The sequence below is a fragment of the Alosa sapidissima genome, chromosome 10, assembly GCF_018492685.1.
Source record: "Alosa sapidissima isolate fAloSap1 chromosome 10, fAloSap1.pri, whole genome shotgun sequence".
Lineage (NCBI taxonomy): Eukaryota > Metazoa > Chordata > Actinopteri > Clupeiformes > Clupeidae > Alosa > Alosa sapidissima.
Window position 1 is genome coordinate 34,959,482 of NC_055966.1, and position 27,457 is coordinate 34,986,938.

The window sequence follows — 27,457 nt, forward strand, 5'->3', positions numbered from 1 at the left end:
GAAATAAGTAAAGAAACAAAAGAAGATAAGCAAAATCTATCGAATGGGGGAAAGAATATTGTGCAGGCATCACACACCTGTGAATGCATTTCAACAGTTCTTAACAGATTATCCATAATGTAGATTTTATTTGCCAGTCAAATGTGTATTCCACATTATTAATTATGATTTCCAGTTACAGCCAAGCTTGGGACAGTGGGAAGTATTGACGCATTAACACGTGTATTAGATATGAAGGGAAAACAAAAACAGCCTCCCCTCCAGTTATGTGAAAGAGGGTAAGTCTGCCTGCTGATACTGCGGAGGATGGGAGTGATGATAAGGAAACTGTTCCCAGGCTGTGTCGTAAACTGGCCACCTTACCTCACTCTAAATGAGGTCTTGAGACACAGCTTATCTCAATCACTCGAAGGATTTACTAGTTTGTATGCTTTCATGTACTGTTCACATGCAGTTGTTTAAATATGTCTGTGGTCATAGATAAGCTCGTAACTTAAGAATGTGGTTCTGTTATGCACCCAGTTCTGGTCTGTGTGATGCAACGTTTCCCCCCTGTGGATGGTGCGGGAATAGCAGACTACTGCATGACCTTTTATTGTACCGTAAGGCAGTGGTTCTCAAACTTTTTCTGTCATTCCGCACTTTGGAGGTGGGGAATTTTCAAGCCCCACTTGACCCCATCAACGAGGCAAAATGGAAACGTTATATTAAATTTGTTTGCATTTTGGTTCCTTGATGGCAAAATGAAAACGTTCAAATATATTAAATTTGTTTGCATTTTGGTTCCTTGATGGCAAAATGGAAACGTTCAAATTAGGGCTGTCAAAATAACTGATTCATTTCGATTAATTAATTTGATAAAAAATAACTGATTAAAAAAAATAACGCAGATTAATCGATTCTGTATGACCTTTGACCCTGAGCCGTTCTAGTCAGTAACCATTAGACTGTAAAATGAAGGAGAGAAGAAAATGTGCTGCCTAGATCATTGATTGGAACATTTACTTTTAAAAAACGGCCTGATGGTGTTGATAAAAATAAAGTGTTGATTAAAATAAAGTCCTCTGCAATGTCTGCAGCAAGGAATTTGCCCCCCACCCACCCAAGTCACACATCAAGGCAAAAAAATAGTGTTGACATTAAGGGAGTGTTAATTTATTTTCATTGTGTCCGAGTTATATCTGTGGCCTGAAATGCCTTGTATGTGAAAAAAAGACTTCTTCCCGAAGCACTTTAAATTAATTTCCTCAGAATATTAGGTCTTATAGATTATTATGGCGATTCTTTGAACAGTGAAAATAATAATAAAAGAGTTTTTGAACTTTAATGTCACTAATGCTGATTATTCAATGACTCATTTGAATTTAAATATTTAAAATACTTTCACAGCAAAAATAATATTTCCGATTAATTTAGATTAATTAATCACAGACTATGTAATTAATTTGATTTAATTTTTTAATCGATGGACAGCCCTAGTTAAAATATATTAAATTTGTTTCCAAGTTACAGTTCCCGTCTCGGTCTGTTGGATCAGATGTTATTTTAATTCATACGTCGGTCTGTTTATGACTCTTATGTTTGTGTGTGGCTGCTTTGTTTTGAATCTATGATCTTCCTTGTCAAAAAAGATAGGCACATTTTCAAAAAAAAATATTTCCTCCTGTTCATCGCGCCTCACCTGTCATGTCTCTATTCCCCACTAGTGGGGCCCGCCCAACACTCTGAGGACCACTGCCGTGAGGAATGTGAATACTGGCTGACCTCTAGTGGGGCCCGCCCCACACTCTGAGGACCACTAACGTGAGGAATACGAATATTGGCTGACCTCTAGTGGGAGATGCAGAATGCTTACAGATACGGTACATTCTTATTTTTATCAACAGCGTTTTTGTACCCTATGGATATACAGAGCTCACTCAAAGAAGAGTAAAAAAAAAATGTTTACTTCTACTAGTGACAAGATGTAGCCTGGAAAATCCAGACCCTGGTAATCTAGAAAGATTAAGGGTCTAGCCACGAATAGTGAAAATGGCCCAACTCAAGCGGCGGGAACAAGCATGCATTTGAAAATCTCACTGCACGCAATTGGATAACACTACGAGCAATGTTTACTGACTGATTCATTGCAGCGCTGTCGTCATCTGTTTAGCTCGCCTCATGGCCCGCCTGTATAAGATACACTGATGTGATTGGTTCCACGTGATGCAAGGGGTAAAAGTAACGTGCATCATTACTCATTGCCAGAGTGTCTCGCAGAGACAATTCAATTGTGCTTTCGCGAGAACTCTGGATTTCCAGGGTAGCAAAGACGGCCCGAGGGCAGCTAGAGGAATGATAGGAAGGGAACCCCACTCCACAGTCATCACTCACATGGAATCTGTGGCACGGTGCGCTGGCTCCAATTCTGTCTGATGGATCACCTGACTTCACAACCTCCTTTCAAGATTTCCCTTTCAACAATTTACAAGTGCTCCGTGACAGAGCACAATTGTCAAAGAATAGAGAGACACGTGTTATTACAAAATACAAAGATTTATATATTTTATTAAAAGATAAACAAGTATAACTTCAAAGGGTCAGATACATGTTTTACAATAATGGACGCAATGGATACAAAAATTGTGCTTCTTTGTAAAACAAGGAATGATACAAAACATGCCTCTCTGCTGTCTGCTTACCAGACACTTCGAGAGGTCCTCCAGTGCTTAGAATACTCTTTAAATAGTTGCTATGGCAGTACTGGTAAGAATGATAGGACTTGTGTTGGCAGTGAGTTTGTCAGTGTGGTTTGGACGGTCGGCGTAGCAACAGCTCCACGGTGCCTATGGGAAGCTTCTTGATCAGCTGCCAGGCTTCCAAACGCATGAGTCCAGTCATGCTGTGGCCCTCGATCTCCAGTATTTCATCACCAGGACGGACGTCTTCAACGGGTCCGCCTGAAAGAGAGGAGCACCGAGGGTTGGCGTATTCATGGCCACAGAATTGTTGATACAATATACACTTTTTGGTCATCTGTTCATTGAAAATGACTTAAAACTGTCTCAATGTCTCTAGATCTGGGGTCTCAAACACCCGGGCCAAATCCGGCCCGCAACGTATGTCAAAATAATAATGTAATTCGGCCCTTGAGGCTATTTTTAATTGCGACAAACAACGATACTGATAAAAATAGACGATTGATCCAAGTACGGTGACAAATCTCATTTGTAGCCTACTCTGCGAGAAACACAAAGACGTGCATTTGTAATGACGCGGAAGCGATGCAGGCCATAGTTTTGCACAAATTGAAGCAGAAATAGGCTTACACCTAATGTTGAAAAACGTTCACGTGTGATGAAGTCTTAGGTAGGCTATGTTATTCACCTATTCTGATTCTGAAGGAGAATATCCTTTTGGAGATTATGATCAATCGTCTATTGACAGTGATAGTCACAGTGCGTCTGTGAATGGAGGTGCGTCTTTGCGTGTATACGACGGTGTCCACTAAGCACACCATGCTTATTACGACCCTCTGCCCAACATAGCTTGGAGGTTGCAGTGGTAATCGTGATGATAGTGTCCGTAATGGACGTGGTACAGACAGCAGGGCTAGTAGAAATAGGGCTCTAAAGAACTACAAAGTCACCCGCAATATGATGCGAACTTCTGGGTACTCAGATTACCCGCGATAGGAACTGATTTGACCAGAATACTTTATTGTAGGCCTTGTGGTTTAGTAATACATCACTAAACCATATACATCTTAGGTGTTTTCCTGTTAATTTGTTATGTGGGTAATATGAAAAAAAGGAAAGTAAACCTGCTCAAATATGTTCATCCAGTATTTACTGAAAGGTGCATAATTTGAGGTGCTTGCCATCCAGTGATGGGTACATTTACCCCCTTCATAAACTTTTGTTTATACTCAAAGATTTTTACATTTACAGTAGGACTTTATCTCTGACCACTTTCAAGCCATGGCCTTTTGAAATTTTGATATAAAAATCCAATGGTGTTGCTTTCTTAACCCTGACGCCTAGTTTGCCAGGTTTAGAAAAGTTATGAGAGGAAAATATTTTTATTTGGTGTGAAACACACACATACCCGTTTTTATGCTTTTTGTTTGTTTTATAATTTGTATTAATATTTATTTTATCATTATTTTATTTATAAGCTAAGGTTGCTAGCACAGGTGTCTAAAACTAGATAAAAACACTTGCACTTTCTGTTTGCAAAGAACATTGCATGACGTTGGCAGAAGTGGCCCCCAGCTCATTTGAGTTTGAGACCCCTGCTCTAGATAGATAGATAGATAGATACTTTGTTGATCCCCAAGGGGAAATTCTAAGCACTCTATGCTTTGAGACACACTTTTCTTACTTATAAATGGCTCTTGTACGCACGCACGCACGCACACACACACACACACACACACACACACACACACACACACACACACACACGTGTGGAAGCGTGCCATTTTGAGCCCAACTCCTCTTGACTCTATCAAGGTGTCCTTGAGCAAGACACTGAACCCCAAAGTGCTCCCGATGTGCAGGTTGGCACCATGCATGGCAGCCTCCGCCATCGGCATGTAAGTGTGTGTGTGTGAAATGGAGTTCATTTACATGTGTGTTCAGACTGCAATATGTGTGTGTGTGTGTGTGTGCTCTCCTCCTCACCTTGGAAGAGCTTTTGGACAATGAGGGGTCTGTCCCCTTGGCTGGAGCCCACCCCTCCCTCCAGACTGAAGCCAAGATCAGAGCTTCGCTTCTTCAGTGTTACCCGCAGCCGCCGACCTAATCACACACGCACACACACAAGCACACACACGCACACACACAAGCACATACACACACGCACGCACACAAGCGCACACACACAAGCACATACACACACGCACACACACACGCACATGAAGACAAGAGAAATCATCGCACAATTATTACACAATACATACTGACAACAGTTGTTGTTAAAAGTCTCTTTCGACCTAAACACAATATTTAAACCATTTACAACCCAAAGGCTTATGGTGTGAAGCACAATAAAGCACAGGAGTATAAACAAGAGAATAAAGAGTAAGTGAGAATCCGTTGTCTTTGGATCACGCTCACCTGACTCTCCTACATCTGTGATCAGAGTTCCTTTCTCAGGATTGGTCCGTTTCTGAGGGGGATGGCCGACTCTGGCTCTCTGCAGTACCACTACAGCCATGCCCCGCCCCCTGGCCTTCCGCAGTGTGCGCAGCGCCTCCCAGTGGCCGGAGTTCTGCAGCGTCGTGCCGTTGATTGACAGCACCAGGTCCCCCTCCTGAATGGAGCCCTCTTGCCCTGCCACGCCATGCGAGAAGACTTTGTGCACCTGAGGGAAGGAGAGAAAGAGAGAGTGAGAGAGACAGAAAGAGAGAGAGAGAGACAGAGGGAGAGAGAGAGAGAGAGAGAGAGAGAGAGAGATAGAGAGAGAATTATCTGACTAAATTAAAACAACCAGACGGCATAAAAGATCCTGGCAAGAGAGACACCAAAGAATTTGCTCCCACTGTGACCTCATGGAGATTGAGGATGAAAAACACTTCCTTCTAAGGTGCACCAAATATACTCTACTGAGAAATTCTTTTTACCCTAAATTTCTAGAAAAAAAAACACAATTTAAAGGTCTAGACAACAATTCAAAAATGAAAACCCTCCTAGGTGAAGATGAACAATCCCTACAACTCTCCGCACAGTTTGTGTTTAAGTGCCACAAACTGAGAGAAAACACATAATGGACAAAGAGCAGAAATCTAAACATAGTCTCGTTTTTTTATTATTATTATGACCGCCGCGCAGCGAAGCTTAGGGCAGACACAGTTTTCTGTGAATATCTCGAGAACCGTAGGGTTTAGGAGGACCACCCTTTTTTTGTATGTTGATCTTAAGGGGCCATGTCAACCCATTCCATAACCACTCATTTCATGTATAGCGCCACCTAGTTAAAAACAAAAAAGTGAAAATGAGGTGTTGTAATCGCAGGTATCTGTGACCTAACATGGTCAAAACTGCACGAAATTGGAAGTGTAGGATCATTATAACACCCTCTTAATGCCAAGTTTCGTGGAATTCCATTCATGGGGGGCCATACAATAAATTAATTTATGTTATTGTACACCAACTGACCTGTAGGTGGCCGGACACAGTTTTCTGTGAATATCTCGAGAACCGTAGTGCCTAGGACAACCACATTTGTTTTGTATTTTGGTCTTAAGGGGCCATGTCAACCCATCCCATTACCACTTATTTCATGTATAGCGCCACCTAGTTAAAAATTCAAAAGCAAAAAATTAGGTGTTTTAAATCACAATATCTCTGGCTGACATGGTCAAAACTGCACGAAATTGAAAGTGTAGGATCATTATGACACCCTCCGAATGCATGCCAAGTTTCGTGGACTTTCGTTCATGGGGGGCCATACAATAAATTAATTTATGTGTACATTTAGTGACTGTACACCAACAGAGTTTTCTGTGAATATCTTGAGAACCGTAGGGCCTAGGATGACCATTTTTGCGTGTGTTTGCCTCCAGGGGTCATGTTAACCCATTCCATATGCACACATGTGCATAAACAGATACACACACACACACACATACATCCACAGTAATCATACGTATGACACATATTCACATAGTAGACATATGTACGCATGCATGCACATGCACACACACAGGCACACACACAAGCACATGCACGCACACACATCCACACACACATAAACATAAACATGTACACGCACACAACACATGCACACAATTCAAGAATTTCTCATAATTATGAACAGGCAAGATGGGGGTGGGGGTAAAATTTATTTTACATGTGAAATCTATGAACTAATCATGTTTTGGTACTTGTTGTCTAGCAGATACCAGTGAGAATTGAGTGTGCATAATGCAATTCAGTGAGACCGTTAGAATCATATATGCCTTTCAGCGTGACTTATTTTTGTGGATAAAAATGTGCTGCACTGGGCGGCGGTCATATTTTGTACCGCTCTGCGGTACATCTAGTTTATTTATTTATTATTTTATTTTTTATTTATTATTATTATTATTATTATTATTATTATCATTATTTTTTTAATTAAATTAATATTCTTTTTATTATAATTTATTTATTATTATTATTTAATCAACATTGTTTTGTTTATCTTATATATTTATGTACTGAATCTGTATACATGCTCTGACAACATAAGCACTCTTGTCATGTCAATAAAGCTTATTTGAATTGAAATTGAACTGAATTGAATTAGTTTCAAGGGATTAGAATACTACCTGTGCTGTTCAGCATTGTGGAAAATAAGGAGGAAAGCACATACTGTGACTGGCTTGTTTTGGTCAATTCCTCCTGCCACAGTGAAACCCAGACCAGTGCCGACCTCCTTGTGCAGGACCACCACTTGGACGTCATCATAGTTCTAGAAATATACAAGCACAGAAAATATTAGCTGAAAGTATCTAATGGTCTCATATAGACATATTAATGCTAACATTAAAGGTGCTTTAATGTTAGCATTAATTAATTAATGTTAGCACTTAAGAGTTTCTTACCTTAACATAATGTTTCCAAAATCATTTTGATGGCACATAACCTCATAACATGACGAACAGCACTTCTGCCATTGTGTGAGTGGCCCACAATAGGCGATTCCTGACCTAGCAACTTTCTGTAGGAATACTGCCCTTCCTCCGAAATGGAAACGGAAAAGAGCTGCTATGCTACAGGAATTTGGAGATCTCTTTCTACAGACTGCTGTCGGTGCATTATATCGCAGTTATGTTCGTACTTGGTTGCAAAAGACGCATGTTTAGCTAGTTTATTATTGCACTTCTCAACTGTAGGGGGACCCTGGGAGCAGATGAAGAGTTTGGTTCCTAAACGCTATTTATAAACGATAAATGTAGTAACAATAACCCAATTACAGTTACATTAAAATTACTTGGAGAACAAAACGTTAAAAAATGATTTATTAAAATAGAGGATATAGCGTTTTGGACCCAAACTCTTCAAATATTCTTTAGTGCTGCTTTAATGCTGTGATCAAGATGAGGGGAATACTGATCGAAACCCATGGGATTGTAATGCACAGAACAAAAAGTGTAGATAAGGCTCATGTTTCCTCAACCAATGCAGCGAGGCAATCACATTCTGTTAAAAACGAACTGAAGGAGTTTTCCTACAGGGTATACTAGTCCAGCTTGCCACTTAGAACTAACAATAATCAGTTATTTGTTCGTTGTAGAGGGCATTGGATACAAACTAAAACAAAGCCAAAACAGGCGTCACTATACTACACTACAGGAAGCTTTAATGGACCTCTAAATTAAGCCCAGATGCCCTGTGTGTATCCCACATCAACCTGCTATCTTGACTTGCAGATGGAAAGCCCTGAACAAGACCAGGCTGTTGATCCATGTTGATTTTCTAATCAATGTAGTCATCATTATTAGCCATCCTTACCCTCAATGGAGTGCCTGGATTGCTCTTTGTTAGTGAATTATTCTTTTTCCCCTTCTTCCAAGAATTTTGTTCACAAAGCTACCAGTCGGCTGTTTTTAAAGTCACAGGACCCTTTGGGGTTTTACCTGTAAGGCGTCATCCCCAAGGTTTCGCACATCCTGCAGGAGGCTGTCCAGCTCCTCGTTGTCCAGGAGCGTGACACAGGACACGGCAGAGATGTCCGAGCTCAGGGAGGCTGAGCGGCCAGAGGGCCAGTCGTCAGCGTCGTCCTCGCTGTCATCTAGGGGAGAGTAGTCCACTCCTCCGAAATTACACAGCTCCGCCAGACTGCAGGATTGGGGAGGAGAGATGGGCATTACAAAGGAGCAGAAAGAGAAACAGAAGTGCTTGGATATATGGCTGAGGCAATTAGAAGATTGATTAAAAGTCTGCACACTGTAGCATAATGAAAGAGAGCTACAGTGTGCAGACTTTTATATGGTTATGATTATGGATTTGGCAGACGCCTTTGTCCAAAGCGACACACAAATAAAAAACGACATAATATTTAAAATTGAACAGGGAACAGATTAGAATGTTGGTCAAATATAATAAGGAGAATAGTAATAATAAACAACAATATCAATTCAATCAATAGCCTAATAAAATAAGCAATGAAAGTGAGAGGAAAAGCAATAATAAAATTTATATACTTTTCATTTATGTTTTCTATGTTTTACTGCCTTATGTCCAGCACCTGCACTTTCTTGTGATGTGCGAACCGTGGACAATATAAATCTGTGTGTACAATCATACAATATGTGGTGATAAAATATACCTCATCCACGCGCATAGGGACTTGACACTCACCTGACTGAGAAACTCCTCCGGCTCATGTTACTGGTGATGGTCACCGAAGATTCACCTGAGTCCGAGTCACTGTCTCTCTGCGTGCCGTCATCATCATCATCATCCTCCTCCTCGTCCTCTTCCTCATCTGAGCTCCACCTGGCTACTGACGGGCTGAAAGGCCCTGAGCCTCCACCCTTGTCCAGCAGAGTCAGTCTATCAAGGGGAGGGCAACTGGTGAGCCCTGGAGGACCATGACGGATCAGCAGAGGCCCCCGGGTGGAGTGGACGCTGTTTGTGGGGGTGGGCGGTTCAGAGTCAGCATCAGAAGGAGGGTGGATGTCGCTGTTTGTGGGGGTGGGCGGTTTGAATGGGGTTGGGTCATAGCCATTAAAGCTAGGAAACAAGGGGAGACTAACGGGAGAGTTGGTGGGCGTCTTGTCTGCGTCGTCCTCTGAAGCGTCTGAAACTTTTGAGAAACTCCCGGGGGTTTCCAAGTCATTCTGCTCAAATACGGCTCTCCGGTTGGAATTATTATTGTGATTGTTTTGGTGATATGGGAAGAGTGTGTGCTCTGGTTTACTGCTGCGTTTAACGCAGTCCTGAACTGTAACTGTGTTTCTGATAACAAAGAGAGCACGAGAATCTGTCTCATCCACGTCTTTTGATCCATGTGATTTGGGGTCTGTTCCTTTTGAGGATGGCTTTTGAATTCCACCCTTCAAGCCCATTTCAAACTTGTCAGAGCTATCTTGGTTCAGTCCGATCTCATCCACAGAGATTGATCTCATAGTCCAAGCTTTGTCATGTGGGTTCCCCCTCATACTCTCTTGCGTTCTCCTGGCCAAAGCATGATCAGATTCACTTTTCTTCAATCCTCCCCTGTCCTTTGGATGCTCTGGCACAGAAAAGAATCTTCTGGACTTCAGGAACTGGGGGGCAGTTCTGGTTTTCTGGGCCAGGGCCTCAAACTTATGGATAGTGTTCCGCACCGAGTCCATCGAAGGGTTATTAGATTGACCCTTCTTGGCGTCTTGCTTTCCGATTGGGCCATTCACTGATTTGACGCGCGTGTCAAATACGTCCTCATCTACTGTACTATTGATAGACTGCTTTGTTGGGGAGGCCTGGGCATTAGGTGGAATTGCAAAACCTTTATCTGAGGAATATTCCTTTTTTGGAATCTTGCCAACATTTGACTCTGATGTTTTGCTAGCCATAGCTAATGTCTCTTGAGAATCTTTTGTCCTGCTGAGTTTATCTAGGCAATCAGATTTCCCAAATTTGCATCGGCTTTCGTCTCCTCTGTTGGCAGTCACGCTCTCTTTTGCTTTCCACCCTGCGACGTCCTTATCCATAGTAACTTTTGACTGTTCTTCTTTTAAACTGCTTTCCTTGACAACACCAGAGCTTTTCAGATGTGAGCAGACCGTTTCTTTGCTGAACTCTTTGGATGGCGTCTCTGTCTCTCTCAGGTGTTTTAGCTGAGCTGTGGCCGAGAGCCTGCTTCTGGCTCTGTCCAGAGACTTGGTGTAGAGACCCACCTCCGGAGGGAGAGTTTTCCTCTCGATGGATCTTTCCCGATATCGTGAAGCCACTGGGGCCACTGAGGTGCTCAGACTGGGTAAAGTGTCTCTCCGCGAGAAATTGTCGTCACCTGGACTAAACCTCCTGGGGAAGGTTCCTCCCTTCTCTACATTATGAGACGTCGGTGATCGAGGGCTATGGAGGGTGTAGGATGGGCTACCAATATCTGAACTCAACTTTCTTTGGCCGGGAGTCAGATCGGAAGGCAAGTTGTCAAGCCAGTCACCAACAGGAGCAGAATGCCGCTTGGCTTTTGCATCATCTGATCCACTCATTCCATAAAGCCTCTCGATTCGATCCAAGATAGTTTGGTTTCCAGTGACTTCATTCGATTTCGATCCACCCAGGCCCGAATCCTCCTGACTTAACTGCCTCCACGGAGGTCGTCCCTCCACAGGCGACTTCAGGCTGTCTTGAGGTCGGAGTCGCAGCGGCAATGACCGTTCCCCTCCCGCCCTATCCAAAGTACTGACTACTCGATTCAACCTCAGCGATGAGGTCCCCGTTACTCCCTCTCCCAGTGTGGGTAAAGCCTTCTCACTCCCTCTTACGGCAGAGTATGCCTGTATGTGAGATGACACACTGCCAGCTTCCCCATAGTCCTTGTATGATGCCTTCCTATCAAGGCTGCTGTTTTCCACCTCCCTCCTCTCCAAACTCTCTGCTCGTCTGGCTGCGGCTCCAGTCGAGAGGTTCTGGATCCCTGCTCTGCCTCCGTCATCTACTCTGCCCCTCCAGTCCAGGCTCTTGCTCCTGCTTTGCATGCTCTCCTTCCTCCACTCAGTCCTTCCTCTTGCACTTCCTAGTGGGCTGCAGGCCTTTCCTGGAGCATCTGTATCGTCCGTACTGAATCTGGGTTTTGCATCGCTAGCGGTGGAACTCTGGGTCGCCCCCGTGTCAGCGGTCACCTTGGCGTCGGGTGTAAATTTGACACGATTCGGACCTCTGCCTCTGTCCCCGTCTGTGCGGTTCCCTGCGGGAATGTATGGCTGAGGGCCAGCGGAGACTCCTTTGATCTCCTCTCTCTCCATCCTGCCGGCCTCCTCCTGAAAGGCGTGTCGCGCGCTTCTCAGCGATGCGGTCCTGAGCCCCAGGTTCGAACGAGAGTTGGCGGACCGCACGGTGAAGCGCACCGTGGCTGAACCCTGCGCAGGGCGGCTCGCAGACGGAGCCGCTGCACTGTCTGACCGTGACTCAGCTGAGAGAGCACCGCTCCTCGCGCCAGATGACTTGGGCAGTGTGTTCGGATTCATAACAGCGGATCGGACTGGCACACTCATGCTCAAGAGGAGTCCTTCAGTAAATCCAAGTCTGGATGGCTGATATGCAGAACTATAATATAACCGTGCAGACAAAACTGATTAGTCAATAGAGTTTGAACATTGTTCTTTCAGTAACCCCCCCTTTCTCGGAGCATCCAGTGGTTTTGCTATATATTTGGTACTCCATTTCTCATAGCCCTCCATTAGGTCTGGTCAGCTCCGAGAAGGATTTAGCCAGTGTGGTTTCAAAAAGAGTTTCAAAAATGCAGGAAAAAACATACCATTCAGTGTCAAACAAAAACAAAGACTTAACATAATTATATGACAACAGTCCAAGAGGAAAAATAGAAACAACTCAAAGTTATGCAGTCACTGTGGAGAATGTGGACGGGCAACGTGTGTTGAAATCCACAGGTGTGTTACGATGACAGGAAGCCTGGCTCACTGATGAGTGCAGTCAGTAGCTTCAGTTTTGTTAAAGACAAAAAAAGAATCTGTTGTGTCTGGTGGGACACAAGAGAAACCGCGGTATACTCAGAAAATATGCTGCCCCTGTGATCATGTCCTCTCCAGCACAAACATGCACTGACGCTGGGACAGACGCACATATGGGTTTATATCGCTTTGGTCCTTGAGGTTTGACAGTCCATTTACACTTCAGTGTGGATCAACTGTTTGTTTTCTCTTTTGTATCCTTCTCGTCTCCTGAGTCTCCAACCCCACCGCTGTGACAAAGGAGTCCCTTTTCTGCAGACAGCCTCCTCAAGTCTCGGGCCAATTTGCAGCAGTCATCCGTTGTCATTCATGGTGCCGTTCCCCCCCCTCCATCGCCTTTTGTTTTCTTGAAGTGCCTGCGAGCAGGAAATAAGACGAGGACAGAGTTTATTTTCCTTAAATTGTCCCTCCTTCGAATCCTGATCTAATTCCCTGGAATGCTTTGGTAATCGTATCCAGGTCGGACACAGGCAACCACTGCTGGGGAAGGCCAAACTTAATTATGGTGCATTTAAAGAGCGGGATATTTTACAGGGCAAAGCAGTCTGATTATAGTCATCTGAGAGGAGGATGAAGAAGAGAGGAAGAATGAATAAAAGAGAAAAAGGGAAAGAAAAGAGGAAATGAAAGTAAGTGAGTGAGTGAGGGAGTCTGAGTGAGGGAGTGAGAGAGAGAGTCTGAGTGAGTGAGTGAGAGAGAGAGTCTGAGTGAGTGAGAGAGTCTGAGTGAGGGAGTGAGAGAGTGAGTGAGTGAGAGAGTCTGAGTGAGTGAGTGAGTGAGTGAGAGAGTCTGAGTGAGGGAGTGAGAGAGAGAGTCTGAGTGAGTGAGTGAGAGAGAGAGTCTGAGTGAGTGAGTGAGAGAGTGAGAGAGTCTGAGTGAGTGAGGGAGTGAGTGAGTGAGGGAGTCTGAGTGAGTGAGAGAGTCTGAGTGGGTGAGTGAGTGAGTGAGTGAGTGAGAGAGTCTGAGTGAGTGAGTGAGTGAGTGAGAGAGTCTGAGTGAGGGAGTGAGTGAGTGAGGGAGTCTGAGTGAGTGAGAGAGTCTGAGTGGGTGAGTGAGTGAGTGAGAGAGTCTGAGTGGGTGAGTGAGTGAGAGAGTCTGAGTGGGTGAGTGAGTGAGTGAGTGAGAGAGTCTGAGTGAGTGAGTGAGTGAAAGTCAAAGAGTTGTATTTGAAACTGAGGTTTCAGCAGAACTCAATTGACATTTTTTTCCATCCTCTTAAAATTCCTTGGTCAGTTATACATTTCAGCGAAAAATGTGGCGTGCCATCAAGTAACCTTTATGGACACTGTAGATGTCATAAAGACCACAGACTGACTGAAAGTAGTAATCCAGCTCTATTTCCAGTATTTGTGTTTGTGTTTATGTTCATTCATTTAACTGATACTTCTACCTAAAGCTTCTTACAGATGAGAACTGACATTTTTCACCGGGTTGACACCAGTGTGTCATCATATTTCCTCAAACATCACTCATACTGAATGGAGCTGCATGTACCGGTAACTTGTAACTTTTAACCCTAGAGCCTTCACAACGCTTCACATACCAACACAATGCTCTCATTGTGGTCTCTCAGATACACTTTGAGCCTTTTAAGACATGAGGGTATGTCTCTCTCTCTTTCTGTCTGTCTGCTCTGTTTACATAAGCAACATGCTTTGGCTATTCTGTCACACAAACACACACACACACACACACACACACACACACACACACACACACACAGACAAAACCTGATCAACAGTAAGATAACAGGAAAAACAAATCAGACAGCAATCCTGAGTGGGGAACAATCGGTTACTCTGTCAAAGTCATCACACACAGAGACACAAACACACTGTCAAACACACGAAAAACAGCCAAATGTCCACATATCACATGTGGGCCACACACATGACAAATGGTGACCTTTCCTTGCGTTATTGTGCCAACACAATCATGCATATAGTGAAGTACCAGGACTCACATACATGATGTAAAAACAGATTTTGAGTGAGATCTGATAAGAGAGGTAGTTCCCATTGAGGCCACGGCACAGATACGCATACAGATGTTTACGAGGACGCCCATTCACTCAACCACACCTGAGTAAGAACAAGCAATGGCCTGATATCAGGGTTTCAGCGTTGTGCCAGCACATTTACGGACCCACCTTAAAAACTCACAAAGGCATCAAATAAGCATCAGTTCAGCCACCTCAGATATGTTTGCTGTGGTTTGTGAGCATGGCAAAAAGAACAGAGGATCTAGGATCTGATCTGAGATCTGAAGATGTAATGTTTTGGTTCTGTGTTTGAGTGGTGGGGATGGAGTGAGCAAGGAGGAGTTTCAAGCAAGCGCTAATTAAACAAGAAGGACAAACGGAACATGCATGCAGCCAAAATACAGGGAGAGCAATAGCAAACGAGTGAAAGAAACATAGAACGGAGAAAGAGGAAGAAAGGCAGAGAGAGAAAGACGTCTTTCAAAAGACGTTTCTCAAAAGACGTTTCTCAAAAGAGCCTTGTGAAATCAGTACACCGCAAGCATACAAAGCAAACAGATAGGCAAACATATCAGACAACCAAGATATGTAGAGCACAAACAAGACAGCACAGAAAAGTGTGTGCCTGTGTGACCCTACCTCTGTTCCTTTAGATGAATGAAAGAGTCGTGTCAGTTTACAGAAGCACCTGTTCGCCTAGCTCCAGCGATCACACAATCACACACTGGCCACTTCCTCCTTTCATTAGGGCTGTGAAGCGCTCTCGCTCACCTGTGGTCAGACTAGCCTGAGATCTGGCTTACTGTACTGCACAACACCTGCTGGGATTAGGAATGAAAAGGTTCTCTCCATCCTCCCAATTTCTTTCTCTCTCTCTCTCTCTCTCTCTCTCTCTCCCTCCCTCTCCCCCCCCCCTCTCTCTCTCTCTCTCTCTCTCAGCACTCGGTCATTTTTACATGAGGTCACTAGAGCTCCACAGACTTGTCCGACTGGTTTCTCACCTCTACTCCTTCCTATAGCGCCTTCCTTTTGTTGCTCCTTCTGCTCTCTTCCTCCTCCTCTTTCCTCCTCCTCCTCCCTCCCCCTTTTCTCTCATTCTCATTCTCTCTCCCTGTCACACTCCGACAGGACAGCATTCCTGACGATGACGTTGTTGACATGGTATGGATGGTGTTAGGTGAGTAACTCTCTGTGTTCAAACAGGCATATATACAGTGACATGCAGGTACCTGGACATATGTTTTATTAGCAGCCTTGGACATACCCAGGCCGAACACACAAAGTGTTACTGGACACAACGGGGACACAGTACATACAGTGCTGTGTGTGTCATTCACTCAGGCCTCTGACATGAACATGTAGTGTGTAGGTGCGAAGCCGTGACTAATGTGATTATGCTAATGCATGTGAACATGGGAATGGGCACACACTAGAACACACACACACACACACACACATGCATGCATGTAGGAACAGAGACATGCACAAGGTGTACATCCACAGAATGCACACACACAGACACACACACACACACGTAAAACCTGATCACCCCACCTAACACACACACACACACACACACACACACACACACAAAACCTGATCACCCGACCTAACACACACACACAATGTCATGAATGCACAAAGAGAGACGCTAACACAGACAGACTAAGACCCATGGGCCCCCATGCCTATTGTTGCTATGACATCAGGGCATCATTACAGCCTAATGTGAGCAGTGAAGATGGGCAGAGAGACAGCAGAGGGAGCGCAAGGGAGGAGGAGAGGAGGGCATGGGGGGGGGGGGTTGACCGGGTGAGAGCTTGATGGTGGTTAAGAAGTGGCACAAAGTTTCCACATCCTTCCATAGTCTAACCTATCACACAGAACAAGGTTAAGAGACCTGATGTCCACCTGTGAAAGCTCTCACCTGTGTTAGGTTACAGTGCTGAAGCATGTCGCATGGGAACACAAAAGCACACCCACAAAGGCCATGATTGTCTCATAACACAAAACAGGACCTGATGACTAATGCTAAAGACAGCAAATACTCGGGTTACCTGCATGCTTGCCAAGGCAACACACCTGTATAGCTACACAGACACAAAGAATCAATCATAAACAAAGCTCAAATGAGATCTTAGAAATAACAAAGAGCAATTGAATACTAGTTTGAATATCTCATGAAATATCATTCCATGTTGAATGGGCCAGTTGTGGGTCAACAAGTAGCTTCCTCAGCTGGCAATTAAATTAACGAATTAAAAATGAAGGTAACAATGCAATAATCTATGTAAAATTGGTTGTGATCTATGTAAAAATCAAAGAAACAATGTAAAAATAATCTTTTAGTAATTTACTGACCAATTCAGAGCCTAGCTCCTGTGGCCCACGTGAGACTGCCACGGCCACGTGTAAGTGAACAGATAAATGTGGCATCTGCGGTAAAGTGCTACGAGTTATGCAGTGCAATGTGGATGCACCTCAATTTGCAAGGTCACTTCTGCAACCCAAAGCATGGAAACTTGTGGAAACGTTTGCTAAGCCACTGAAGAACTACTGTGCACTCAGCTATCCCCTTTTCAACTGGCTGAATTATCATGATGTACAATCGGGCACACCTGCCTGTACAATCACTGAAACAAACAAAGTTGAATAAACAAGGTGAGGTACTGAGAAGGGGCATTACTACTGCGACTACCAAACTACTGTGAATTTACAGCAATTCAGCATTACGGTATGATGGACCATCCCTATGAAAAGTTATTTGGAGAAAGTGCATGTCAATGTCATCATTTGCCATTTCTAAGACAATAATGACTGCATAGAGTCAATCTCACTTCAGGCTAAAAATGGAGTGAACAGCTCTCCTGGAGGGCAGACTCTACCATCTGGCAAAACAACCATGGCACTTTCTACTGCATGACATATCATTACTTTAGGGCTCCAGCCAATGTCGTTTCAGTTGAACCACTGATGCACCCAAGCACAGGAGAACTGGCATATGAAGTTGACCAAAGAGGTGGGTTATATTAAAAATCACTTACTGATTATCAATTGATTATAATCTGCGTCATCCATATTGTTTGTTTACTGTATGCAAATATCTGTCAGGATGACGGTAATATAACCATGAGATGAAAAAACAGAAGCATTTAAAGTCTTTTACCTGTGTGCACTGAATGTCTTCTGTGTTCTCTCTCTCTCTCTGCTCCCCTGCTCAACAGAAGACGTTGAACAAGAAGGAGAACAACATTCTCAAAGCAACTTCACCACTTCCTGTGTGAGCCAAACTAGTGCCAGCAGCTTCAAAGTCAGATACAAAAAAACAGTAGAACCAATCACAATGGAGAGAAAACATGATACAGAGGAACGAGGAACAACAAAAAGACAAGGGCAGAGATGGACAGCCTGTCTGAGAGGGAAGAAACAGACTGCAAAAGAGAAGGAGACAGAATAGGCTTTAATGTGCACTTCATGTGGGAAGGCCAACAAGTGGACTATTTAGAGAAGTTCCTCGAAGATACAGATCAACAGGCAGGCACAAAGAAGATCCTTATTCTCATCAGCATCAACATGTTAACTGTCACAGGCCACTTAACTCCCCCGCCAGACAGACACTAATCTGTAAAGGGACATGTGACAAACAAAAACCTCTCTCTGTCTCTGTCTCTGTCTCTCTCTGTCTCTCTCTCTCTCTCACACACACACACACACACAGTATGGGTTTAACATGGTGTGGGGTGAACTGCGTAAGAGGGGCTGGGGTTAATGAAACCCTGGGCCTTGAGGTTAAGTTTAATTGGTCGTTGAGTCACCTGTGGAACCCAGAAGCACTCGGTGACAAACAAAGTGGTCACGCAACCTCATGCAACCAGCACGTCTGCCATCTGGTGTAATCTAGTGAACGGAAACAGCTTTGTGGCTTTAAAACAAAACACAGCGAAAACAAGACAAGGGTAGCCTATTTTAGATTTGACAGCAAAATGATCACTGCAAGGAGACCTGAAGGGGACATGAGTAAAAATATAGTTATAAAAGTTTCTAATGCACAAACTGCAAAGCAGCATGAAACACTGTTTCCAGTTTTTTTTTCAAGAGATAGAGCTGCATGCATAAAAATGACATCACCATAATCGTACTAACAAAAAGGTACACATTATTTTTTAGCATTGAAAGTAAGACATTTTTAAACGAAAATAAAAACTTTACTATGGTCTGAGGTTATCAATATGGACTCCAAGAGCCTGAGTTAGAGAGCGATCCCGGGCGAGACGAGCACTCTGATAGGGCAAGACCTCCCCAGTGAAGTGAATTTCAATACACCAATCACATGACATCAGCATTAAATGCAGATCTATCTATCGGCTGATAAATGTCAACATCCCTTTATGGCAAGAATGGGACATTCTGTTGTCCTGTAATCTAAGCAGGACAGTAGCCAAAATACTGATATTGGCAGTGAATATGCTGAACACATAATCGCAGTGTGTCCAAAAGAATGGACTTAATGGCAATGGTGTGTATCGCACCCAAACTTAAATCCGGTAGAGTTGTGTCATTTCTCCTCAAACTATTTGATTTTAGCCTGCAAGCGCGTTGGGGAGAGTACAAAAGTATTGTCACTTAGGCTACAAAACACATAAATAGACAACATCAATTAGGCTACTACCGGGCGGTGGTAGTGTAGTGGTTAAGGAGCTGGGCTAGCGTGCAATAGCCTGAAAGTTGTCGGTTCAATTCCCAGCTTCCACCGTTGTGCCCTTGAGCAAGGCACTTAACCCCAAGTTGCTCCGGGGACAATGTGATCCCTTGTAATATAGCTGACATATGTAAGTCACTTTGGTCAAGAAGTGTCTGCCAAATGTAATGTAATAATAATAATAACAATATTTCCAACCATGGCCTATATTCACAAATAGTAGCCTAACATAGGCCTAGGTAGTATTATTATGTAGTATGCATGACCAAAACATATTAGGCTAAGGTATGACAAACCAAACTCAAACTCAACCCTCTCTACTGTAGATGAGTGCCATCTACTGCCATCTAGTGTAATTTACACGTAAAATCAACAGTGTTGATCTAAGAGTTGATTTTTGTGAGTTGATATGGTCCATTCGATTAAGTGTTACAAACTTTCTTTTACTGTCTATGGTTACAACTAGGCTACTTAATAGATGAGTAGGCCTATAAAGAGCTTGTAATGCTACTCTCTTGAAATCAAAATAGGGGGCATTAGCCACCATGACCACAAATAAAGGTCACAGCTAAAGAGTTCTAGCCTCTCTTCTCTTATCCACAAATTCACATATGATGGTAAATCATGATTGATTATCATCATCAGCGAATACGACACATTTTGCGATCGAAGACAGTAGACTGACAGCCTGACACACCTTAAAGAAATGCATGCTGATAAGCGCAGAGCTTCTTCCATGACAGTAGATGGCGATGTCCCATAAATACCTAAATTCATCTGTCAACACACGTCCCCAGCGAAGAAGAAGTCAGATGATCAGCGACAACAAAACATTCATAACAGGAAATGTTAAATTCATGGACAACATCTCCAATTAACCAAATAATGTACCAACTTGGATTACCCTTTTGCTGAAGATCAATAACTTGTAGAGTTGTAACTGACGTAATCAATCATGTCCTCCTCGGACTCGCCTCTTTCTGGAGTGAACGTAGTGCTTGTGATGGCCTACGGTAGTTTGGTAAGGGTTGTGTTGTTTACATTTTACCACATAACGTTAGCCTACAGCTGATTCGTTTTATTTATTTTATTGGTATGCATGTTTTCTTTGACATGAGCGTGATAAGCTTGTCTCTGCACTCTGGTTTAAGTGTCTGTAAAAGTCCAAAGCAAATGAGATTTCGGCTAACGATAGCCTACTTTTTAAGGCAGCGCACACCTTACTTTTACATTTCCATAACTAATTCACTGATACACCGATTGTCACAACAGGTGAAGAGTGAGGCAATGATGGACAAATATGGCCGTCATGATTTTGCTTGGCGTGTGTCTCAATCCCCAACAAATGTATCGGCTACCCCACTAATCCTCACTTTCTCCTTGTTTTAGGTGTTTGTGTTGCTGTTCATTTTCGTGAAAAGACAGATAATGCGGTTCGCCATGAAGTCTCGTCGAGGACCTCATGTACCGTTGGGTCACAACGCACCAAAGGTAGACCTATCATATCATCGGTTAAAACTTTTACCTCTGGTTAGTGACATTTGATGTAAAACATGGTAGTCCAACAGCGATTTCTCAATGGGCAACTTGGTGATATGTAGCTTGGTCTGAAAACTCACATTGACTGATTTAAACTAAACTGTTTCATGAGTAAAGGCTTTGTGGTCTAAACGCAGGATTTGAAGGAGGAGATAGACTCACGTCTGTCCAAGGTGAACGACATCCGCTATGAGCCGCGCCTTCTGGCAGCGGAAGACGACCGTCTCTCATACCGGGGTCAGAATGGTAATGGTAATGTTTCATAAAAATCTTCAAAATGTAAATCAAAGTAACTCTGCGACCTTCTGGCCCTATTGAATAAACTCAATCCAGCTCCAAATAATTCATGAATTATAATCTTAAATGCTCAAACGTGATGCCACATCATCAAGACAGCATTCTCTAAGAAAAACCATGTATCAGAACATGTATCATTTGATTTTCTAGGTTGCTACAACTACCTCTATCGAATGAAAGCGCTAGACGCCATCAGAGACACGGGTGAGAGAGCAACATGTTTAGCCTACTCCACACATGTTCAGTATCTTGTGTGAGCCCAATGTGCTGTATTGTACCTCTCATTTATCTCTCTCTTTGTGTGTGCGTGTGTGTGCATGCGTGTGTGTGTGCGTGTGCGTGTGCATGCGTGTGTGCGTGTGTGTGTGTGCGTATGCGTGTGCATGCGTCTGTGTGTGTGCGCGTGTGTGTATGTGCGTATGTGTGTGTGTGTGTGCGCGTGTGTGTGCGTGTGTACGCATGTGCGTGTGTGTGCATGTGTGCGCGTGTGTGCGTGTGTGTGTGTGTGTGTGTCAGATTTACCTTTCCATGAGCTGGGTCACAGCTCCAGCGCATTGACTGGACGGCGTTACAGGAACTGGCTGATTGAACTGAGAAACTCCAGCTCTCTGGTTAGGACCACGCGCAGCGGCCTCATTGACAGACTGCTGGAGGGGTACGACAATGCCAGACATGGAACAGGGGTTAGTGTTTATGTTTGTTGATCACTTGTTTCATTTAGTATTGTTCATTCCTAAGCAGCATGTAAGTACATTGGACCATTTGGCTAACTCTCAAATAAAAACGTAAAATGTTTACTCATTTGTTCCACAATATTAAATAGTGTGTGTGTGACTGGTGTGTTCTGACACAGGCCTTTGGAGAAGCAGAATTTCTAAAATATCAGGACGCTCTGAATGAACTGGCCACAGTGTGAGTACCAGACTCGTTCTTACTTGATCTCTCTCCTTTTCTCTCAGACTCTTAGTTCCTGTCGCTCTGTCTTCTCTACCTCTCACTAACCTCTCTCATGGGTTTTCATCCACCAGTTCTGATATGAATCTTGGAACTTATCAGTTAAAAAAAGTCAAATTGGATGTTGTAATCAGTTAGGCACTGTATTCTGTAGTCTCCTCAGTCAGTTGAAAAACCCCTTATTCCATAACCATTGCAGTTGAAAACACTTACAAACATTATGCATTATTAGGGATAACGATATGCTCAACTCACAGTTCGTTATGATTCACGATTTTAAGTTCATAATGCGATTTACTCACGATTTCTTTAGTTACATTAGCTGCAGTCAGTGTTTCCCGCAGGGAATGTGTTAGTTATAAGGTGTCTGACTGGGCTTGTAGCCTATATTATTAATATTTATATTATTATTATAATATTATTATGGTATATAAACTACGAATTTAAAAAAAAATACTGTATTTCTGATTATTTATTCATGACAGCACACATAATGTAAATATTATAGCCTAGGTGCTGTTAAGATACATTAGGCTCAAACAGCTCTCTCTACCTTTTTCTGTGTCTTGCTGCTTCAGCTGTCAGCTGTGAAGCCTAGAAATATTGTAAACAAAGTAAGCCTATTCTAATTGGCTAGTTTATCATAGTCTGCTGGTTAGACTGTTCAGTTTCCCCAGGTGTTTCAACGTGAATCTTTTTCTCCTTGGGATAGGCCCTTTTGAGCCTGGGAAATACTTTTCCTTTTACATTGGGATTAAGATGATAAGTCAAAGTCAAAGTCAAAGTCTGCTTTATTGTCAATTTCTTCACATGCCAAGACATACAAAGAGATCGAAATTACGTTTCTCACTATCCCATGGTGGAGACAAGACATATTTTACCAATTTAAGTCCACAGACAAAAACATAACATTCAAGTAAACAATAAAAAGTAAATAAGAAGGCACATACAATGAATAAATAAGAGCAGCAAAATTGTGTTGAAATTGTGCAATTGTGCATAGACAGTCAATATAGTAGTGCAAAGTCAGGCCAATAAATGGCTGAGGTAGTTCTGTTTTACCTAAGTAAGCAAGTGGCATAGTGGTGCAAGTTATGTAAGAGCAGCAGAAGTGTGTTGTGTTTTCAGGACAACAGGACAACAACAACAAGTTGCAAAGTGTACAAGTGGAGTAGTGCAAGTGGAGTAGTGCAAGGCAGCCATTGTGGGTCCAAAGTCCAGGATGTTATGTAGCTGAGGGTGGAGGGGGGAGAGGGGGGAGAGAGTTCAGCATCCTAACAGCCTGGTGTATGAAGCTGTTGGTGAGTCTGGTGGTGCGGGAGCGCAGGCTTCTGTACCTCTTCCCAGAGGGCAGTTGATCAAACAAATTGTGAGCGGGGTGACTTGCATCACTCACAATTGTGGTCGCCTTGCGGGTGAGGTGGGAGGTGTAAATGTCCTTCAGGGAGGGGAGTGAAGCACCAATAATCCTTCCAGCTGTGTTCACTATGCGCTGCAGGGCTTTCCTGTTGTATTCAGTGCAGCTTCCGCCCCACACAGCGATACAGCTGGAGAGGATGCTCTCAATGGTGCCTCGGTAGAATGTGGTCATGATGGCTGGTGGAGCACTTGCTCGTCTGAGTTTCTGCAGGTAGTAGAGGCGGCGCTGGGCTTTCTTCGCCAGTGACGCAGTGTTGGTGGTCCAGGAGAGGTCTTCACTGATGTGCACCCCCAGGAATTTGGTGCTGCGCACACACGCACATCACTCCACCACAGCACCGTCGATGGTCAGTGGCAGGTGTTGGGTGTGACCTCTCCTTGGTCTTGCTGATGTTCAGCAGGAGGTTGTTGTCCCTGCACCACGTGGTCAGAAGGTCGACCTCCAACCTGTATTGAGTCTCGTCGCCCTTGGTGATGAGACCCACCAGAGTTGTGTCATCAGCAAATTTCACTATGTGATTGTTGCTGTAGGTTGCAGTGCAGTCATGCGTCAGCAGGGTGAAGAGCAGCGGACTGAGCACGCAGCCTTGGGGGGCCCCCGTGCTCAGTGTGATGCTGCTTGAGATATTGTTGCCAACACATACTGCTTGCAGAGGTAGGTACTGAGTCCCAGTTTGTCAAGTTTGCAGATGAGTTGTTGTGGTATTATGGTGTTGAATGCAGAACTGAAGTCTATAAACAGCAATCTCACATATGAGTCTCTTTTTTCCAGGTGGGTGAGGGCTGGGTGGAGGGCAGAGCAGATTGTTTGGCTCGGTATGCAAACTGGAAGGGGTCCAGGGTGGGGGGGAGAATGGATTTGATGTGTGACATGACAAGCCGCTCAAAGCACTTCATGATGATGGGTGTCAGTGCCACAGGGCGGTAGTCATTAAAGCAGGATGGAGCAGTTTTCTTCGCCACAGGTATGATGGTGGCAGCTTTGAAACATGATGGGACGATGGCTTGCTTCAGGGAAGTGTTAAAGATGTCTGTGAAGACATCCTTAAGCTCCTCAGCGCAGTCCTTCAGCGCAGGACCTGGGATGTTGTCTGGACCTGTTGCCTTACGGGTGTTGATAGCAGCAAGTGTCCTTCACGCTGTTGGCAGAGAGGCACAGGGGCTGCTCATGTAGAGGGGGATGGGTCTTCTGTGGGCAGGTGCTGTTTTGTGCTTCAAAGCGAGCAAAGAAGCGGTTCAGATTGTTGAGCAGAGGGATGTTGCTCTCACAGCTCTGTGGCGCGGGCTTGTAGTCCGTGAGGGCCTGAATGCCCTGCCATAGGCTTTGTGCGTTCCTGCTGTCTTTGAAGTGTGTGGTTATCTTTTAAGTGTATTCCTTTTTTGCTTCCTTGATGCCACGGGACAGGTTGGCTCTCGCTGTTCTCATGCCAGCTTCATCCCCAGCTCTGTAGGCTTTGTCTCTGGCCCTCAGCAGCCTGAGGACATCCCCTGTCAGCCATGGCTTCCAGTTAGCCCGAGTGATGATGTCTTTTGTGTGGGTCACATCATCGATGCACTTGGTCATGTAAGAGGTTACAGTGTCTGTATACTCCTCAATGTCTGTCTGGTTGTTGTAAGTGGCTGCCTGCTTAAACATTTCCCAGTCTGTTGTGTCAAAGCAGTCTTGAAGAGCATCGGACGCTCCCTCAGGCCACACTTTTTTTAACCTGCTTACGAACCGGTTTGTTTGCTTTTACTCTTTGTCTGTATGCGGGCATTAGCATAACAGTGATATGGTCAGAAAGTCCAATGTGGGGGAGGGGGATGGCTTTGTATGCTCCTTTGTGTGTAGTGTAGACCAGGTCCAGGATGTTGTCTCCTTTTGTTGGAAAATCAACATGTTGGTGTAGCTTTGGAAGAACAGTTTTAAGATCTGCATGGTTAAAATCTCCAGCGAAGATGGTGAAACCGTCTGAGAATTGACTAAGAAGAAAGAATTTAGCAGTCAACTTGAATGCAAGAGTTTTGAACAAATGTGTACAGCGTGCTAATCTATGGTGGCGTAGGGCTACGCGATCTTGTTTACCTGCACCGATGGTTCATCAACGTTTTAAAGAAGCACTCCTTTGCCATTCCATGTGCTATCCCATTTGCACTAAACAATCAAGCAAATCGAATTTGAAAAAGGAAAAGGAAGAACAGCTTGAAAATGGATAAATTTGAAACACGAGATTATAACATTGAATTAGAGTGTCCAATTACTTATTGGGTGTTGGTTTTGAAAATTCCCTTTTAAATCAGAAGCATTTATTGATGGATGAATTCGTCATTTACAAGCTGTTTTCATAATTTCACTTTTTATTACTGTTTACAATAGCAAATTAATGAAATCTTTTATTGCTACTTTTTCAGTGACGCCTACGGTCCTCCATACACACATCGCTGCACAATGAAAGAGCTATGAAGTTATTCATTATTTATTCATTTTTGGACAACGTAGTTGCATCGCGATTACATTTTTTGCTAACCGGTTGTAATTTTTACACGTGTGTATTGATTTTTAGCAGATTCACAGTGCAGCGTTAACATCTGTACGCAATTCCAGCACCATAACCTTATTCCAGCACCATAATCATTGCATTTGAAAACACTTGCAAGCATTACACATTATGAACTAATATTTTTTACATCATAATGCTCTCGGTGTTGGATCAGTTCCTGCTAACTAAACCCTCATTCCAGCACTATTCTAAACCCATCTCTTGGTTCCCTCCCCACCTCCCCATCTCTTGGTTCCCTCCCCTCCCTGCAGGGTGAAGACCCACTCCAGCTCCGCCAGCCTGAGCCAGCAGCACCAGTCGGCTGCTAAGGACCTGACCAGCTCCCCGGGCCCATCCTCGGCCTCCACCATCCAGGTGACCTACCTGCCGTCCTCGGGCCAGCGCAGCAAGAGGCCCAAACACTTCCTGGAGCTCAAGAACTTCAAGGACAACTACAACACACTGGAGAGCACCCTTTAAACCAAATCACAGAGAGAGGGAGAGAGAGCAAAGGAGACGTGAGAGGAGAGCAGGAGATGCAAACTGGAGAATCACTGGAACAAATGACGAGAGAGTTTCTACACTTCATAGATTGGGAGGGACCATATTGGTTCAACACTGTATACAGTTCCTGACTGAAGCAGCTGCAGGTGGTTTAGAGTATGGATCTGAGCATCGTGGCATTTGCTTCAAAGAAAAGACATGGGAGAATTGTTTCTATAAATGTTTTGCTGTTTAGCGGTAAAACAGGAGGTACCAGAGCCTGACTGCCATTCTGAGAGTTTTCTCTCAATCGCACCACAAAGACTGTAGTTGAGCTAAAAACTATAACTCCCCATTCTGTATCCTACCAAGACCTTGTCATATGCAGAGATTTTAGGAAGCTGGTTAAATTCTGACCCTACATTACGGAGTTGAGACCATTGCCTTGTGGGTAATGTACATTACCTGTGTCTGTGCCATCCCCTCATATCAAGACTACAGATCCCATGAGCCTCTTCAGCAGCACTCACCATAGAAACATCAACATAGCTTAATTTCTGAACAGCTAAACTGTGTATTACTTTACTGACTCTTAAGTGCACTTTTATTCCATTTAATGTATTTCTGCTTGTTCATTTTTAGGTGAATGTTTTACATTTTAAGGAAATGTGTGTGTGTGTGTGTGTGTGTCTGTGTGTGTGTCTGTGTGTGTGTGTGTGTCTGTGGATGTGCTTGTATGTGCATTTCTTTTAGTGTGCACACTTTACTATGTTACACTTGTAATGTCATGAACTAGCTTGTGCACATGTGATTAACTTGGAGTGCACTTCCTGTAGTCTGTACCTGAATGTAATGTTGCCTCATACACGTGTGAGCCTTTAGAACTGGACCATAAAATTCTTCACCTAAGCTAA

At 43.8% G+C, this 27,457-nt stretch overlaps 2 protein-coding genes across 8 annotated transcripts; one reads left to right on the top strand and one right to left on the bottom strand.

The window, feature by feature from the left end:
- Positions 1 to 2,519: 2,519 nt before the first annotated feature.
- si:dkey-92i15.4 lies at positions 2,520 to 21,056 on the bottom strand. Of its 4 annotated transcripts, XM_042105664.1 has the most exons (8): positions 18,285 to 18,298; positions 17,800 to 17,838; positions 9,330 to 13,008; positions 8,606 to 8,807; positions 7,339 to 7,437; positions 5,100 to 5,346; positions 4,665 to 4,781; positions 2,520 to 2,939 (listed from the first exon to the last, which is right to left on the bottom strand). In XM_042105664.1, the coding sequence occupies exons 3-8, from the start codon at positions 12,173 to 12,175 to the stop codon at positions 2,782 to 2,784; spliced, it is 3,669 nt and encodes a 1,222-aa protein (XP_041961598.1). In that variant the 5' UTR covers positions 12,176 to 13,008; positions 17,800 to 17,838; positions 18,285 to 18,298; the 3' UTR covers positions 2,520 to 2,781. The 4 variants fall into 4 exon arrangements, 3 of the variants coding, with proteins under 3 accessions (XP_041961598.1, XP_041961599.1, XP_041961597.1); XM_042105665.1 differs by lacking the exons at positions 17,800 to 17,838; positions 18,285 to 18,298 and adding an exon at positions 21,034 to 21,056; XM_042105663.1 differs by lacking the exons at positions 17,800 to 17,838; positions 18,285 to 18,298 and adding an exon at positions 15,273 to 15,517.
- Positions 20,115 to 27,457, top strand: c10h1orf43 (chromosome 10 C1orf43 homolog). 4 transcript variants are annotated; one of them, XM_042105714.1, is made up of 7 exons: positions 20,115 to 20,353; positions 20,722 to 20,823; positions 21,009 to 21,123; positions 21,319 to 21,372; positions 21,685 to 21,851; positions 22,022 to 22,080; positions 26,333 to 27,457. In XM_042105714.1, exons 1-7 carry the CDS (start codon positions 20,288 to 20,290, stop codon positions 26,538 to 26,540), a joined length of 771 nt encoding a protein of 256 aa, XP_041961648.1. In that variant the 5' UTR covers positions 20,115 to 20,287; the 3' UTR covers positions 26,541 to 27,457. The 4 variants fall into 4 exon arrangements, with proteins under 4 accessions (XP_041961648.1, XP_041961649.1, XP_041961646.1 ...); XM_042105715.1 differs by having other exon boundaries at positions 20,117 to 20,353; positions 21,009 to 21,117; XM_042105712.1 differs by lacking the exon at positions 20,115 to 20,353 and adding an exon at positions 20,523 to 20,604.

Bases quoted from the DNA above. Each gene is read 5' to 3' on its own strand.
- c10h1orf43 (XM_042105714.1), top strand. From the start codon at position 20,288: ATGTCCTCCTCGGACTCGCCTCTTTCTGGAGTGAACGTAGTGCTTGTG. The intron at 21,852-22,021 runs GTTAGTGTTTAT...GTTCTGACACAG, and splicing joins ATGCCAGACATGGAACAGGG to GCCTTTGGAGAAGCAGAATT. The intron at 22,081-26,332 runs GTGAGTACCAGA...CCCTCCCTGCAG, and splicing joins CTGAATGAACTGGCCACAGT to GGTGAAGACCCACTCCAGCT.
- si:dkey-92i15.4 (XM_042105665.1), bottom strand. From the start codon at position 12,175: ATGAGTGTGCCAGTCCGATCCGCTGTTATGAATCCGAACACACTGCCC. The intron at 8,808-9,329 runs GTGAGTGTCAAG...CCAATCCTGCAG, and splicing joins CGGAGGAGTTTCTCAGTCAG to TCTGGCGGAGCTGTGTAATT. The intron at 5,347-7,338 runs GTATGTGCTTTC...TCCTTCCCTCAG, and splicing joins ACCAAAACAAGCCAGTCACA to GTGCACAAAGTCTTCTCGCA.